Here is a 15241-nt window from a genome sequence, read left to right on the forward strand (position 1 = left end):
ACGAGGCTACCGCAAAACAACAAATTTCGTGACTTGTTCAAGACAATAAATTCTGATTCTTCATGTCCCTTCTTGTTTCCCAATTATTCCTATATGCGCATCACCAGTGGATCAAATCTCTCCTCAAAGGCTCCCAATGACGTCCAATTATGTCCCTCGACAGAATCCCAGCCGTTCGCCACTATCTGAATTTCACCCCCCCCCCCCCCCCCCATTTCCAATCCAACAAAGGGTCTCAGCTCATTATCTGCTGGTATTCATGCTAAGAGAATTCAATTCCCTCAATCCACTGTCACTATTTGTTCAGAGAATGCAGTGTGATTAAGACATCTCATTAATTTCATCTAAAATGCAGAGGTTGTTCAGTCATTTTGTTTGGAGTTCAGTCCCTGAATGACTGATGACACATTAAGGAATAGTAATTACTGGTTGCATCACTGTTGGAATGGAGGTGCCAAAGCACAGGACAGGAGCAGGCTTCAGAGGGTTATGAACTCAGCCAGCGCCATCGTGGGCATCAGTCTTCCCTCCATTAAGAGAAGGTGCCTGAAGACAGCAGCCTCTATCCTCAAGGAAGTAGGAAGACACCCAGTCAACTTAACAAAATCATCTTCTTCCCCTCCACCGTCAGATTTCTGAATGGGCAATGAAACTATGGACACTTTGTCTCTTTTTACACTTGATATTTTTGTTAAATATTGTATTTAAGGAATCGCAATTTATAGTAACTTTGCATCTTGTTCTGCACAGTCCTGCTGCCACAAAACACATTTCATGACACACGTTCATGACAATAAACCTGATCCTGAAATCTAAAAAAAAAATCATTTCTTCAGTCAGACACAGGAGCAGAAAAGAGCTACTCAGCCCATCGAGTCTGTCCCACCATTTTCCCACTCAGCTCCCATAACCTTTGAAGCCCTGGCTAAACAAGAACCTATCAATGAATCTCTGCCTTAAATACACCCAACGACCTGGCCTCCACAACTGCCTGTGGCAACAATTTTCATGGATTTACCACCCTCTGGCTGAAGAAATTCCTCCGCATCCCTGTTCTAATCAGATCCCCTTCAATCCTTAAGTCACTCCACAGGCATACATGACTAGAGGGGCAATGCAGGCAGGGAAAGGATGGGGGAGATGTTTCGGGAAACTGGAGGAAAGGAGCAGAAGAAAAAGAAATTCAAATAAAGAGGTTGTAATTCAACAGAAAATTAGTGAAGTCAACATTTTTCTGGAGGTAATAATGACTCTCTTTTTGCTCGTCTGTACAGTGTGTGTGTGTGTGTGTGTGTGTGTGTGTGTGTGTGTGTGTTTCGTTCACGTGAAGAACTAACAGCCTGCATCTAACGTCGGATGTTGGACATGTTGCAGGATGAGGAGGCAGGGACCAATGCTGAGTGGAGCATTTGAGATGGAGGTATGAAAGAGAGATAGGAATCACCGTTTCAGGAACACTCCCTCACAGTGGCCCAACCAATCCAGGGAACAAAATAATGGCAAAAAGACATAGCTACTCACACACCTACCGACAGGAATGTAGCTCACTTGATTTTATTCCAGCTGGTAGATCTGAGGGGCTAGTAAAGGGTTTTGAAACGGCAGGTCCAGGAGAATGAGCAGGGGTGGGGTGGGGAGGGGTAAGATGGGGGTGTGCACACATGTGCGTGTGTGAATTGCTCTCCCCTCTCTCATCCCCACTTTATTTCCACCCTGGCTTCTTTTACCACCAAACCCTGTCCCCTGTGAGCAGGTCAAAGTTCAATTCCGGGGTGAACCTGGTGGAAAGCTTGAGCACTTGGAGCTGGCAGAGTGAGCCCGATGGGAGGAGGGGGTCCGACATTGGGGAACAGTCATGCCAGGCAGGAATTGGGCAGCAGACCCTCTGCAACCCTCTGAATTCAATTCCACCCTTAGCTTCCATTGATTGGACAGAGGCAGCATCAAGAATGATAAGGAATCACATCACAACCTGCTGGCATCTTGAGTCCACAGAGCAGGTTCGACACACTGCACTGGAGAGCAGGCTTAAAGCAGGCGCTGTGGCCTTTCCAACAGGAGAATTGGTGCAGCAGATCGAAGGACGTGAAAAACAAGCAGGACTATGAATGCACAGAACAGAACAGACTTGGGTCTGCATTCTCCAGGCTGTCACTGCCTGCCGGAGGAATCGGCCGGAGTATAGACGGAAACATCATGGAATGAGCTGAGGCTTTCTCTCTCTCCACCACCCTCCCTCCTCCAATGCGTCTGGGTGAAGGGTTCCCCCTCAGCTTCTGATTTATCTGCACATCTCGCTGATGCTTTCCCCCACCCCACCTGCACCAGCAGAACACTGCGGCTGGCACACGGGAGACAGATCTGGTCAGTGGTGTCCAAGGTGGCACGAGGGGTGGTCGGCAATGGCAGACAGCCACCTCAAGGTGCAGCCGTCTTTATAACAGGTGCAGACCAGGCAGAAACATAGTGATCAGCGCAACACCATTCCAACGCCAGCGACCGGGTTCGATTCGGTCACTATCTGTAAGGAGTTAGAACATTCTTCCCGTGTCTGCATGGGCACTCCTGTTTGCTCCCACCCTCCAAAAATGTACGATTAATTGGTATATTTGGGCAGCGCAGGATCATAGACCAGTTACTATCCAAATTGAAAAGAAAATCAGTGAGGAATCCTCAGTTTTCCAGTCTCTGGAAAAGTTGCAGGCAAAGATTCCCAAGGACCTCAGGGCGTTCCTGCACAGCAAACTCAGACTGAAGTGATCCTCAGGTGAGTTCCCTGAGCTCCAAGCATGATGCTTTGGAAAGAAGCGAGCAGGACCTTCAGGGGCGAGGGAGGGACGGCTTGGCGAGGATGAATTGAGGAGCGGACGGGGAGCTGAGCCCGAGAGGGTGAAGCGTGGTGGGTGTCACTCTTGAGGGGTTGTGCAGAGTGGGTGGTGGGGAGAGAACAGCTATTGCCTCTGTGTTTGCAGTGGCGGGCACGAGACAGAATTTAGAATGCTCAGTGGGAACCCTGCACCGGGACTGGAAGACCATTGAGATGGAGGCTGGCAGGGGACGTGTGTTCAGTTTGCGACAAAGGAGAGTATCCCATAATGGACACAGCCTTCTCTTGTGGCGAATGGCAGGGCAGGTGGTTGAAATGAACTGTGGGTCTGTTTCCCAGAAACCATGCCCTTCAGCACGGGAGAAGGCTGTGCCTACTGCAGGAAGCTCGTCCGGTCTGGAGTTTGCCAGCATGGAGTTCCTACTTATATTTTTTTCCCTGGGACTCCTCCCACTGTTCGAAACGCATCAGTGGTGTAGGTTGGGTGTAATTGGGTAGCCCGGACCTATGGGCCGGAACGCCCTGTTACCATGCTGTATGTCTAAATTGAATTTAAAATTTAATCTTGTGAAGTCGGGCTAGAATGGAATGGTGATTTTTGAAGTTTGGCAGACCATCTTCGTCCTAGCATCCTGCGCCACCTGTAATCCTGTTGATCAGAGCAGTCCACTGGTGCGCCTCTCAGCGCAGTCTGCTACCCTGCCTCTCCGCACAGTCTGCTAGCCTGCCAGTCAGAGCCACCTTTGTGGTTGTCAAACATCAATATATCGCACAGATAATAATACCCACATTAACATCGATCAATGTTTCAGACAGAGAATTGCAAATGATTCAATAGCTATATATTTTAAAAAATAGGGCACCAAAAGCGTTTATATTAAATAATGAAAGCAAGGTTAAAAAGCCAACTCCACACACTGGGCAGAACACTCATGAACCAGGTTTGAGGGGTGGGGGATGGAAGCAGGAAAACTGATTGGGAAAAAGGAGAGAGAGAGAGAGAGAGAGAGATCTGTGAGAAGGGAGAAAGGAAAAGTGAGAGGGAATTTGAGAGAGAGAAAGATGGAGGGAGAGGATTTGAGAGGGAGAGAGAAGGGGAGAGAATTTGAGAGAGAGAAAGAAAGAAAATGAGGCAAGGAAAAGCAAGAGGGAATGTGAGACAGAGAGTGATGGAGAGAGAGTGAGAGGAAAGGAAAAGAGTGAGAGACTGAATGAGAGGAGAGTGTGTGTGTGTAAGAGAGAGAGGTGGGGGCATGGAGGAAAGTGCAGAGAGGTGGGAAGATGTGAGATACAAATCGGGCGGCATGGTTATTATAGCAGTTAGCGCAAGGCTATTGCAGCGCCAGTGACCTGAGTTCAAATCTGGCGCTGTCTGTAAGGTGTTTGCACATTCTCCCCACATCTGCATGGGTTTCCTTCCATCCAAAACGTACAGGGTTTTTGTTAATTGGTGTATTTGGGCGGTACGGGCTTTTGAGCCGGAAGGGCCTATTACCGTGCGATATGTCAATGTTTAAGAAAGGGGGAAAGGGAAATGAAAGGTAGTGGTGTTAACAAGGACGACGAGAAGTTCGGAGTGGAGGGGGGGTTATCGGGGAAAGGAAGAAGATGGGGGACTGGAAGATTGAAGCAAGTGCAGCAAAAGAGATGGAGAAAGGAGAGCAGGAGGAGAGGGGAAGACAGAGAGTGGGACAGAGGAAGGGTGGAATGAAGCCAATGAAGAACTCCTGAAACAGGAAGGCAAAGAGTCATGGAGAGAGGAGAGAGAGGTGGGTGAGGTAGGGCTGAGAGAGGAGCTGGGAGATGGGGGTCTCTTCATTTCAGCCAGGAAGACGTGTGAAAGAGGCAGCAACAATCTCTGCCTCCTCAAAATCCTCTTGGAGGAAGCAGCGAAGAATTAAATGGGTCTTCACGCAGCAAATAGCCAATCACCGCTCAGCACCACAGACCGACAAGCAGGGAAGTAATTCTTTGCAAGCAGTAAAGGGGGTTAAAATGTGAGAGCCACCGCTTCTCGCTTGAAAGAGGCTGAGGGCGCAGGGGTTGCCAGGACTCTGGCTGCAGTCAGGGCCTTCCCACTGATGGAATATAGGCTGACACTTACTCCAGGCCTCTGCTGGTGAGTTGAGGTGACTCGCAGCACCCACAACACAGCCATCTCCCCCCCCACCCCCTGCAGCGAGAGCCGACAGAGACCCAACGAGAGAGTGATGACGGACAGCTGCAGCCACACAGAATACCAACCGAGCTTTACCTGCCCGTACACTCTGAGGGTATGCCATGAGGCCGCCTCTTCCGCGGGTGCCCCTACCTGAGCCTCTGGCTGCTGCCGCTGCCACTGGGCTGTAGGCTGCTGCGGGGAAGCCTGCGGACAGGGAAGGAGAAAGGCACAGGGTGCGTAAATCCGGCTGCGGACTGGGCCCATCCCCTCCCCTCCCCCGCACACACCGACCGTGCTCAGGCACAGTCAGGACCTCCCAGTGTCCAACCGCGCCGATACCACATTCCATTCCCACCACGACATCTATCCATAGCCACAAGTACTGCCAAAGAGTGGGCCCATCCAAACGTCAGGCAAAGCCAGGAACTCCCTATTGTCAACCATGCTGATACCATATCCCATTCTCACTGACATGTCTGCCCATGGCTACATGTACTACCACAGTGTGGGTCCAGCCGAAGGTCAGGCAATGTTCTCCTTGAGGTCAACCGCTCCAGTTCCACACCCCATTCCCACCTTGACATGTCTGTCGACGGCCTCATTCACCGTCAGACCAAGACCACCCATAAATTGGAGGAACAACGCCTCATATTTCGACAGGGCACCCTTCAACCAGATGGAATTAACATCGACTTCTCCAATTTCCATGAAATCCCTCCCCAGTCTCTCTCTCTCTCCCTCTCCCTCTCTCATTTCCCCCAGCTCCCACCCCCTTCCCTTCCTTCTAACAAGTTCAAGTTTATTACCATCTGACTGCACATATACAGACAGACAAAATAGTATATCTCCAGACTACAGTGGACACATTGCAGAGCACAGAATAATCAGATATCCACACAGATAGAATTTAAAATAAAACCATAAAATAAATAAATAGACTTTGGAATCATTTATTCAGTTCATCCATCTTACAATCTGTGGGAAGAAACTATACCCTAGCTTGGCAGTCCTGATTTTGATGCTTTTGTACCTCTTTCTTAATGCAAGTGGGTCGTAGATACTGTGGAGGAAAACAGCAGGTCGAACAGTGGACTTTATGTAGCAACGGTAAAGATAGAGAACCAATGTATTGGGCTTGATGAAATATACCTTGATGAAAGGATCAAGCCCGAAACATTGGTTCTGTATCTTTACCGTTGCTACATAAAGTCTACTGTTCGACCTGCTGAGTTTCTCCAGCGTCGTGTTTTAATTTAATCTGCGGCATTGGTTTTCAAACTGCCCCCCTAAACTCACATTCTTATGCCCCCCCTGTGCCATCGGTGCTCTGTGATTAGTAAGGAATTACTTAAGGTAGTAAGTGAGTGGAAGGAAAAAGTTTGAATCGTACCTGATGGACTCGTTATGTGCACGGTTTCATAACTCCAAAGGAAATGGGCCAATGACAATTTCCCTTAAGCAAAATATTTCAGTAACGATTGGGTCTAGAGCAGTGGTTCTCAATCTTCCCTTCCCACCCAGACCACCTTAAGTGATCCCTTACTAGTCACAGAGCAGCGATGGCAGAAGGAATACTTAAAGTGGAATGTGAGTTTAAGGTGAGTTTGAAAACCACTGATCTACAGTGTTCTCAGATCTTTGTGTTTTACCCCCCAAAAAAACTGTATGCTGGATGGAAAGGATCCTCAACAATTCTTTGAGCCCATTTAAATAACATATCCACTAAATGTCATTCACGGAAGACCCAGTGATATGCCGGGCTATTTTGATGATCCTCTGCATTGACTTCTGGTCCAATGCTTTTGAGCTACCGTCCCACGCAATGATGCAATGATTGCAGCGCTACCCTCGGCGCTCTCCTTGTCACCTCTCACCTTCCTTCTCTTCTACCCTCCCACCTGTATCCAGCTACGACCTCTCACCTGTCACCCTGTGCTCTTCCCCTGCCCTTCCGTCCTCTCCTCTTTATTTAGGAGCCTGCCTGTTTTTGCTCAAACCTGGATGAAGGGCTCAGGCCCGAAGCACTGGTTCCCCTTTTACTTCTGCTTGACCTGCATCATTTCTTGCGGACCCCGGCATCTGTGAACTTTCTTGTTTAAAGATCAGGCCCAGCCTGATTTCTCTTGGGAGTTCCTCTGGGATCCTTCAGAGCCCCCTCTCTTGGCCTGGAGTTATCAGGGAAACAGGACCCAGAGAAACAAGACCAGGGGGGAAAGGGAGGCCAAGGGACTGGGCACCTGTATTCATTGACGGGATGCTGATGGAGAGGGTTATAATCTTCGTGTTCCTGGGAGTCCACATGCCAGAGAGCCTCTCCTGGAGCAAGCACACCGAAGCCACCATGAAGAAGGGTTTGTAAGGGTTCTGAGGAGATTTGGCGTGTTGTTAAATACTCTTTTGAACCTCTACTGGGTCACTGTAGAAAGCACACTACCTGGCAGCATCACGGTCTGGAAATCGAGTGCAAAGGAACACAGAAAGCTGCATAGTCCTAGCCGAGTCCTGATCTTCGGTCCACTGAAAGCATCTACGTGAGGCACTGCCTCAGGAAAGCAGCCAACATCAAGGAGGACCCCCATCACCCTCTTCTGGACCATTTTCAATACCAAAATACCTTTCTTAGAAAGGGAACCTTGCTCAAATCTACTAGCAGGCACATTTGTCAAATGTATGAAGGTGCCATGGAGTTGTGCTGCAACATCAATGCAATTCACTAGGTGGCAATGGTATCCCCCACTCCCCCCCCAATCATTAATCGGGCCCAGAGCAGGGATGGTCACGTTTCAAGGTCAGGGTACTATCTGCCCAAGGATGGTCGTTGGCGATAGATGACAGAGTGGCACTCCCTCAGCACTGCACTGGATCGATCGCCTGGATGATGATCTCAGACTTCTGGAAGGGGCTTTGAGACCACCCACCTTCACAAGGCAAGGTGCGGTTTAACACTCACATTGCGGAGAGGGTTAAACCACACCTCAGAAGAACATCTTATGTGAGGCACAAGGCGGCAGGCAAAGGTCACAAAGGGCCCCTGATCTGCCTTTTCCCTATATCCCTTAATTCCCCTATTATGCAAAAGTCTATCCAATCTCATCTTCAATATATTTACTGAGGTCGCTTCCACTGCTTCAACGGGCAGCAGGTTCCATAGATTCACCACCCTCTGGGAAAAGCATGTATCCTGAGACTAGACCCTTCGTTCTAGTCTGCCCGTCCAATGGAAGCAACTTATCTATTTAAGACGCAGTTAGATTTTTGCTTCATTAAGGAATTGGGGGCTATGGGGAACAGGCAGGTAAGTGAGGCTGAGTTCATGGTCAGATCAGCAATTGTAAGTCCTGGTGCTTGTTAATGACCACTGGCAATGAGGCACTCTACCTGATTACCTGTGGCTCAGGGAACCATGCCACAGTGTCCGTCGAATCCTTTCAGAGCTCCCCATTCTCAAATTACTGCTAGATTTATTCGGACCCTTCCTTACATTAAAGAGAGGCTGCCCATGAATGAATCCAGAGGATTTATTTTTCCTTGCAGCACTGGAGTTAATGACATCAAAAGTGAATCAGAGCTCTGGGTCGAAAGGTTGTGGGTTTGAGTCTCAATGCAGCCCGACGCTACAGTGTGACACAGAGGCGATCAGCACTTCTAAATACGGGCTTTTGGATAGGATATGAAGCAAACATCCATCCTCTCAACTGGACCGAGATTATCTCACTTCGAACAGCAGAGAAATGTTCCATCTGTGTTCATGCTTAATTCCTCAATCTCAAAGAAGAGAGGGGACTTTAATAGAAGAATTATGAGGGGCATGGATAGGGTGGCCAGCCAGCACTTATTTCCCAGGGTGACAGATTTTCAGATGTACCTGTATTGTCAGAGTACATACATGACATCACACACAACCCTGACAATAGCAAACACCTCTGTTTAAGGTGAGTGGAGGAAAGTTCAAGGGAGATGGCAGAGGTAGAATTTTTACAAAGAGAGCAGGGGGAACCTGGAATGATTTGCTGGGGGTGGGGGTGGAGGGTGGCACAATAGGAACATCTAAAGGATTCTTAGACAGGCACATGGATGTAACGAAAGTAAAGGGTGATGGGTATGAAGGAGGGAAGTATGAGGTTGATCGTGGAGTAGGTGTATAAAGGCTGGGACAACACTGCTGGACTGAAGGGCTGGACTGTGCTATAGTTTTCTATGTTTATCACATGCTGTTTAATTTTTAATTTAATTTTAATGATACAGCACGATAACATGCCCCACGCCTCCCAAATGCATCCAATTCACCAACCAACCGTGTACGTTTTGGAATGTGGGGGAGAAACAGGAGGGCCCAGAGGAAACCCACACAAACACTGGGAGAACGAACGAAACTCCTGAGAGACAGTGCTGGATTAGAATGCAGGCTGCTGGAGTGTAGTAGCCTGGTGCTAACTGCTACACTAACCCTGCCGGCCTTACAATAATCCAGTAGTTCCCTGTTTCTAAGAGTTGCATTTCAACTTGCAAATGTATTTCATGACTTAAACGTAAATCCCCAGCTGTAGTGGTGAAATTCGAACTCAGATTTACACTCTAGAATTCTCAATGCTGGTGCAGTAACGAAACCCTATACTACCAGCCATGTCCGTGGGATCTTGCTGTGTGCAAATTGCCTCTCCCAATTTTTTTACATTATTACAGACAATTCTCTCGAAGGATTTGTTATGAAGTGCTTTCGGAGGCCTGTGGCCACAAAGGTTACTGTGGAAATACAAGCTTGTTCCCATCGATTCTTTCTGAAAACCTCCACCCGTTTGTCAAACTCAAACAGCTGTGTGATTTTTTTTTGTGCACAAAGGCTTATTAATAAATGTACTTCAAATAATCAGTGGAAGGGGAGAAAGGAATTTGTCGTAGGCACTTCAAAGGTTCCACAACCCTGGGAAAGCAAGATTCTGTCTGGGAATTCGCTGATCTGGTCTGAGGAGGATTTTGTTTTTAACTTGTTCCAGGTCAAATTAGTTCAATCAGCAAATGATCTCAACAATAGGCCAAAAGGGTCCCTTCACAACCCATTATCAACTTAAGTAAGTTCCAACCTGTTAGGGCAAGATACTCAGGAAACTACACAGAAGAGGATGCTTTTAAGCCTGTTATGGCAGGGATGGGTGGGGGAGAAGAGTCAAACAGCACAGAACAGGCCCTTCAGCCCAACTTGACCCTGCTGTCCCAAATGGCACACTGCCCTCATTTGGTCCATATCTTTCTCATCGCACAAAGGTGAATTGACAATGAACTTGAATTTCCAAGCCTGTCCTCTCTGCATATCTGTCCAGACATCTTTGAATGTTATGGCTGGCGCAACGCCTTCACAGCATCAGTGATTGGGACCAGATCGGGGTTTGAATCCTGCGCTGTATGTAAGGAGTTTGCACGTTTTCCCCGTCTCTGCGTGGGTTTTCTCTGAGGGCTCCGGTTTCCTTCCACTATTCAAAAACATACCGGGGGGTATAATTAATTGGGAGTAAAATGGGTGGCATGGACTTGTAACCATCTAACAACTACAGCACAGAAACAGGCCATCTTGGCCCTTCTAGTCCGCACTGAACCAAGTATTCACCTCTAGTCCCACCTACCTGAATCTTGCCCATAACCCTCCATTCCCCTCCCATCCATATTCCTTTCCAATTTTTCCTTTAAAGACAAAATGGACCCTGCTGCCACTGCTTCTTCCAGAAGCTCATTCCACACAGCCACCACATTCAGAGTGAAAAAGTTTTCCCTCATGTTACTTCTAAACTTTTTCCCCTTAACTCATGACCTCTTGTTTCAATCTCTCCTACCCTCAAGGGAAAAAGTCGATCCACATCAACTCTATATACCCCCCTCATAATTTTAAATACCTCCATCAAATCCCCCCTCAACCTTCTACGCTCCAAGGAATAAAGGTTTAATTTGCTAAATCTTTCTTTGTAATCTAGATTCTGAAACCCAGGTCATATTTTTGTAAATCTTCTACTTTGCTGATATCCTTCCTATAATTTGATGACCAGAACTGCACTCAGTATTCCAAATTTGGCCTTACCAATACCTTGAACTGTCTCAACATCACCTCCCAACTCCTGTATTCTATGCTTTAATTTATAAAGGCCAATATACTGAAAGCCTTCTTCACTACCCTATCCACATGAGATTCTACCTTCAGGGAAGGATGCACCGTTATTCTTAGATCTTTCTGCTCCACTGCATTCCTCAATGCCCTCCCGTTTATTACATATGTCCTTCCAAAAGGAAGAACTTCACACTTCCCAGCATTAAACTTCATCTGCCATCTTTCAGCCCACTCTTCTAAGCAGTCCAAATCCCACTGCAATCTTTGTAAACCTTCTTCATTTTCGATAATTCCACCTATTTTAGTATCATCCACATATTTACTAATCCAATTTACCATCGCATCATCCAGATCATTAATGTAAATGACAAACAGCAAAGGACCCAATACAGAACCCTGAGGCACACTGCTTGTTACCGGCCTCCAGCATGATAAACAGTTATCCACTACGACTCTCTTCCATCTCCCTTCCAGCCACTGTTGAATCCATTTGACTATCTCAAAGTTAATACCAAGCACATGAACCTTCCTAACTAACCTTCCATGCGGAACCTCATCGAAGGCCTTACTGAAGTCCATATAGACAACATCCACTGCTCTACTCTCATCAACATTCCTAGTCACCTCTTCAAAAGATTCAACAAGATTGGTCAAAATGCCCTGTTACCATGTTGTATGTATAAATTTTTTAAAATGTAATTGTACCACTTCCTCTGGCAGCTTGTTCCAGATATGGACCCCCATATGCTGTGGGCTGCTGGAGATCGGCTCATGGGAACCAGTTATTGATGCCAGTATTTGAGAGGGTGCTGAGGGCAAGAAGGGCCCTAAAGGGCCTTGGGCACCGATTGTGTCGGAGGTTTGGACCTGGAGTTCGTGTTGCCAATGGATCGAACAGGAGTCTGTGTGGCTGCAGAGGCTGCAAGAGTGCCAGAGGCGAATCCACGGACACTCAGTATATCTGAAGGGTCTCTCTTTTGCTTCTCTTCCTCTTGTTATTGTGGGAGCTGGGCAATACTCACGATGACTCTCTGCCTTACAGCAGACAAAAGTTGAAGTGTATCCTAATAATACATTCTTTTGTATTATTACGTGACATTTAAAGGTATCTTGAAAAGGAACTTTGAATCTGTCCAACTGTCTTTTAAATGGAGTGTCATGGACGTGAAACACTGACTCTGTTCCTCCCTCCTGCATGCTGCCTGACCGACTGGGGATTGCTGTTTGTGGCTGACTCTCCTTTGCTCACCTGTCGGTCAGCTGCATGAGAAATACAATGAGCTGCCAGAGGGACCCGGTAGGTCAGGAAGCATCCATGGGTAGAAACAGTCCATCAACGTTTCAGGTCAAGAATTGATAAAGGGACCCGGTCCAAAACGTTGACGGACCATTTCTGTCCTCATGGATGCTGAGTGGCCTGCAGAGACTGAGATTTCCAGTCTCCGCTCCTGCCCGGGTTCATTCTCTCCCCCAAGTGGGGCGGCAGGTTACCCAACGTTCCACTCTCCGGTCCTGATCCACTCCTCCATGTTTTTGGAGTCCATTCCACGCATTCCCCCCACCCCTGCACTCTGTGATGTGCTTTCACGAATTCCTACCTAGCTCTCCTGGAACAGGCCTGCCCTTCCAACAGGCAAGTTGGAAGCTTGACAAAAGGAAACAATCTGATTGATCCCCACAGAAGGATGATGCTCAAATTGGATGTCTCTTACATGTTACTCTCTTGCGAGAAGACCTCCAGAGCTGGGAGTCAAATCAAAGAAAACAATATCTCACCATTTCCATAAGATATAGAAGTAAGCCATTCCATCCAACGAAACTTATCCATTCTCCCACTCAGCCCCACTACCCTGTCTTCTCCCCATAACCTTTGATAGCCTGACTATTCAGATACCTATCAATCTACACCCAATGACCTGGCCTCCACAGCCACCCATAGCTGCAAGTTCTAGAGGTTCACCACTCTCTGACTGAAGAAATTCCTCTTTATCTTGAAGTTGTCCCCACCTTGGGAAATAACCTTACCACATCTACTCTGTCCAAGTCTTTCAACATTCAAAATGTTTCTTCTTCTGAACTCCAAACAGCACAGTCTAAGAGCCACCAAAAATTCCTCATATGCTCATCCCCTCATTCCAGGAATTATTCTTGTGAATCTTCCCTGAACCCTCTCCATTGCCAGCACATCCTTAAATAAGGAGCCCAAAACTGTACCCTGTACTCCAAGTGAGGCCTCACCAGTGCCTCCACATCACATCCCTGCTCTTGTATCCTAGTCCTCTAGATATGAATGCCAACTGACTTAAACTGGAGGTTAACTTTTAGGGTATCCTGCATGAGGATGCCCAAGTCCTTTTACACCTTCTAATTTTGAATTTTCTCCCCATCCAACAAGTCTGCCGTTTAATTCCTTCTACCAAAGTGCACGACCATTCACGTTTGAGGACTCTTGAGGACCCAGCTGCGAGATGGCCAGGCACACGCCTATCCACTTGTGAGTCCACATTGGTTCCTTATCTCAGAGGGCATCACCTAAAGAAGCAGCCATTGATCCATCGGATCCCTGAATGGTGAGGATGAACATTGTCTTTCATTTGGCCACTTCCCTGCCCATTCTCCTCACCTGTCTAAGTCCTTCTGAACAGCGGACTTTCACAGGAGTCTGTCCCTGCTCTTTGTTATTTTTATAAATGACCTAGATGAAGAAGTGGGAGGATGGATCAGAAGGTTTGTGGATGATATGAAAGTTGGAGGAGTTGTGGATAGTGTTGAGGGTTGTCATTGGTTACAAAAGGATGTAGACATAATGCGGAAAAATGGAAGTTGGAATTCAATCTGGATAAGTGTGAGTTGCATAGATACATTTTGGTAGGTCAAACCTGAAGGCTGAATACAGAGTTAATTGTCAGAGTGGATGAACAGAGGGTCATGGGGTCCAAATCCATACATCTCTTCAGGTTTACATGTAGGTTGTTAGGATAGTTAAGAAGGCTTATGGCAATACTGGGCCTCATAAGTCAGAGAATTGAGTTTAGGAGTCGAGAGATCATGTTGCAGCTCTACAAATCTCTGGTGAGAGAACACATAGAAATATTGTGTTCGGTTCTGGTCACCTCATTTAATGATGGATGTGGAAGTTATGGAGAAGGTGCAGAGGAGATTTACCAGAATGTTGTCTGGATTGGAAAATATGTCTTATGAGGCAAGGTTAGCAGAGCTGGAACTTTTCTCTCTAGAGTGAAGAAGGGTGAGAAATTAATTAATAGAGGTCTACAAGATTCTGAGAGGCAAAGATTAAGATAAAGAGCTAGCTCCTTTATCCCCCAGGGCAGTAGCAAACACTTACAGATAGGAAATCTGTACAAAGTGAAGGGAGGAAAGTTTCGGGGAGACATTGGGGAGGTAGAGTAGTGGGTACCTGGAATGTCTTGCCGGGGTAATGGAGGTGGGAACAACAGGGGCATTTAAGAGACTCTCAGACAGGCATACGATGGAAGAAAAATAAAAGGTTATGAGGTAGGAAGGGTTTAGATTTTTTTGGTATGAATATCTAGGTCAGCACAACATCAAAGGTCAAAGGGCCTGCAATGTGCAGTAGTGTTCTATGAATGGGATGGGCTGAATGGCTTCCCTCCTGCACTGCACACCCCTGATGTACTGTCCTCATGTCTGCTATTGCATCTGTTCCCACCATCCTGGCAGGCTAAGTCCTGACCACAGCCACTAGTCGTGCTAAACAGGCTTCCTTTTCTCATTTCGCTGCCTGACACCTTCGATCCACACTCTCGATGAACAGGCAGCAGGGGGGCCAACAAAACAGAACAAGATTGCCAGGAAGACCCCAGAGTCTAATTTCCTCCTTGTCCTGTGTCTCCTTCTCTCAGCTGCCGTTTGCCAAGGGAGAGGAGAGTGCAGGGGAGGGTGAGCCATCTCTCCCGCCCTGCCCATTGTGGGGGGGGGTGATGATGTGCCTGTCAGCGGGCCAAGACACCATTGATGGGTAGTTCGGAAAGCGAGAAAAGCGGTCGTCATGGTGATGAATAGTCCCCTTTGTAAGTTTAAAAACATAATCCCATTGGTGACCTGCGGGTGACCAATGGACAATGCAGGAGTGAGTGAAGAGATGGCACAGTGCAGCGAATCTTGGCTCGGCCTTTCG

At 47.4% G+C, this 15241-nt stretch overlaps 1 protein-coding gene across 13 annotated transcripts in view; it reads right to left on the reverse strand.

The window, feature by feature from the left end:
- The window catches only part of msi2b (musashi RNA-binding protein 2b), a 482764-nt gene that overhangs the window by 53659 nt on the left and 413864 nt on the right, over window positions 1-15241 (reverse strand). For 6 of the 13 annotated variants that reach the window (XM_069910894.1, XM_069910891.1, XM_069910892.1 and 3 more), the window contains one exon: window positions 5082-5192. The exons of 3 other annotated variants lie outside the window; for them this stretch is intronic. In XM_069910894.1, the coding sequence (XP_069766995.1) occupies window positions 5082-5192 (111 nt within the window). The remainder of the gene's footprint in view (window positions 1-5081; window positions 5193-15241) is intronic. 4 more of the 13 variants (XM_069910893.1, XM_069910898.1, XM_069910901.1 and 1 more) reach the window with 1 other exon arrangement.

The sequence above is a fragment of the Narcine bancroftii genome, chromosome 14 (assembly GCF_036971445.1).
Source record: "Narcine bancroftii isolate sNarBan1 chromosome 14, sNarBan1.hap1, whole genome shotgun sequence".
NCBI classification, from domain to species: domain Eukaryota; kingdom Metazoa; phylum Chordata; class Chondrichthyes; order Torpediniformes; family Narcinidae; genus Narcine; species Narcine bancroftii.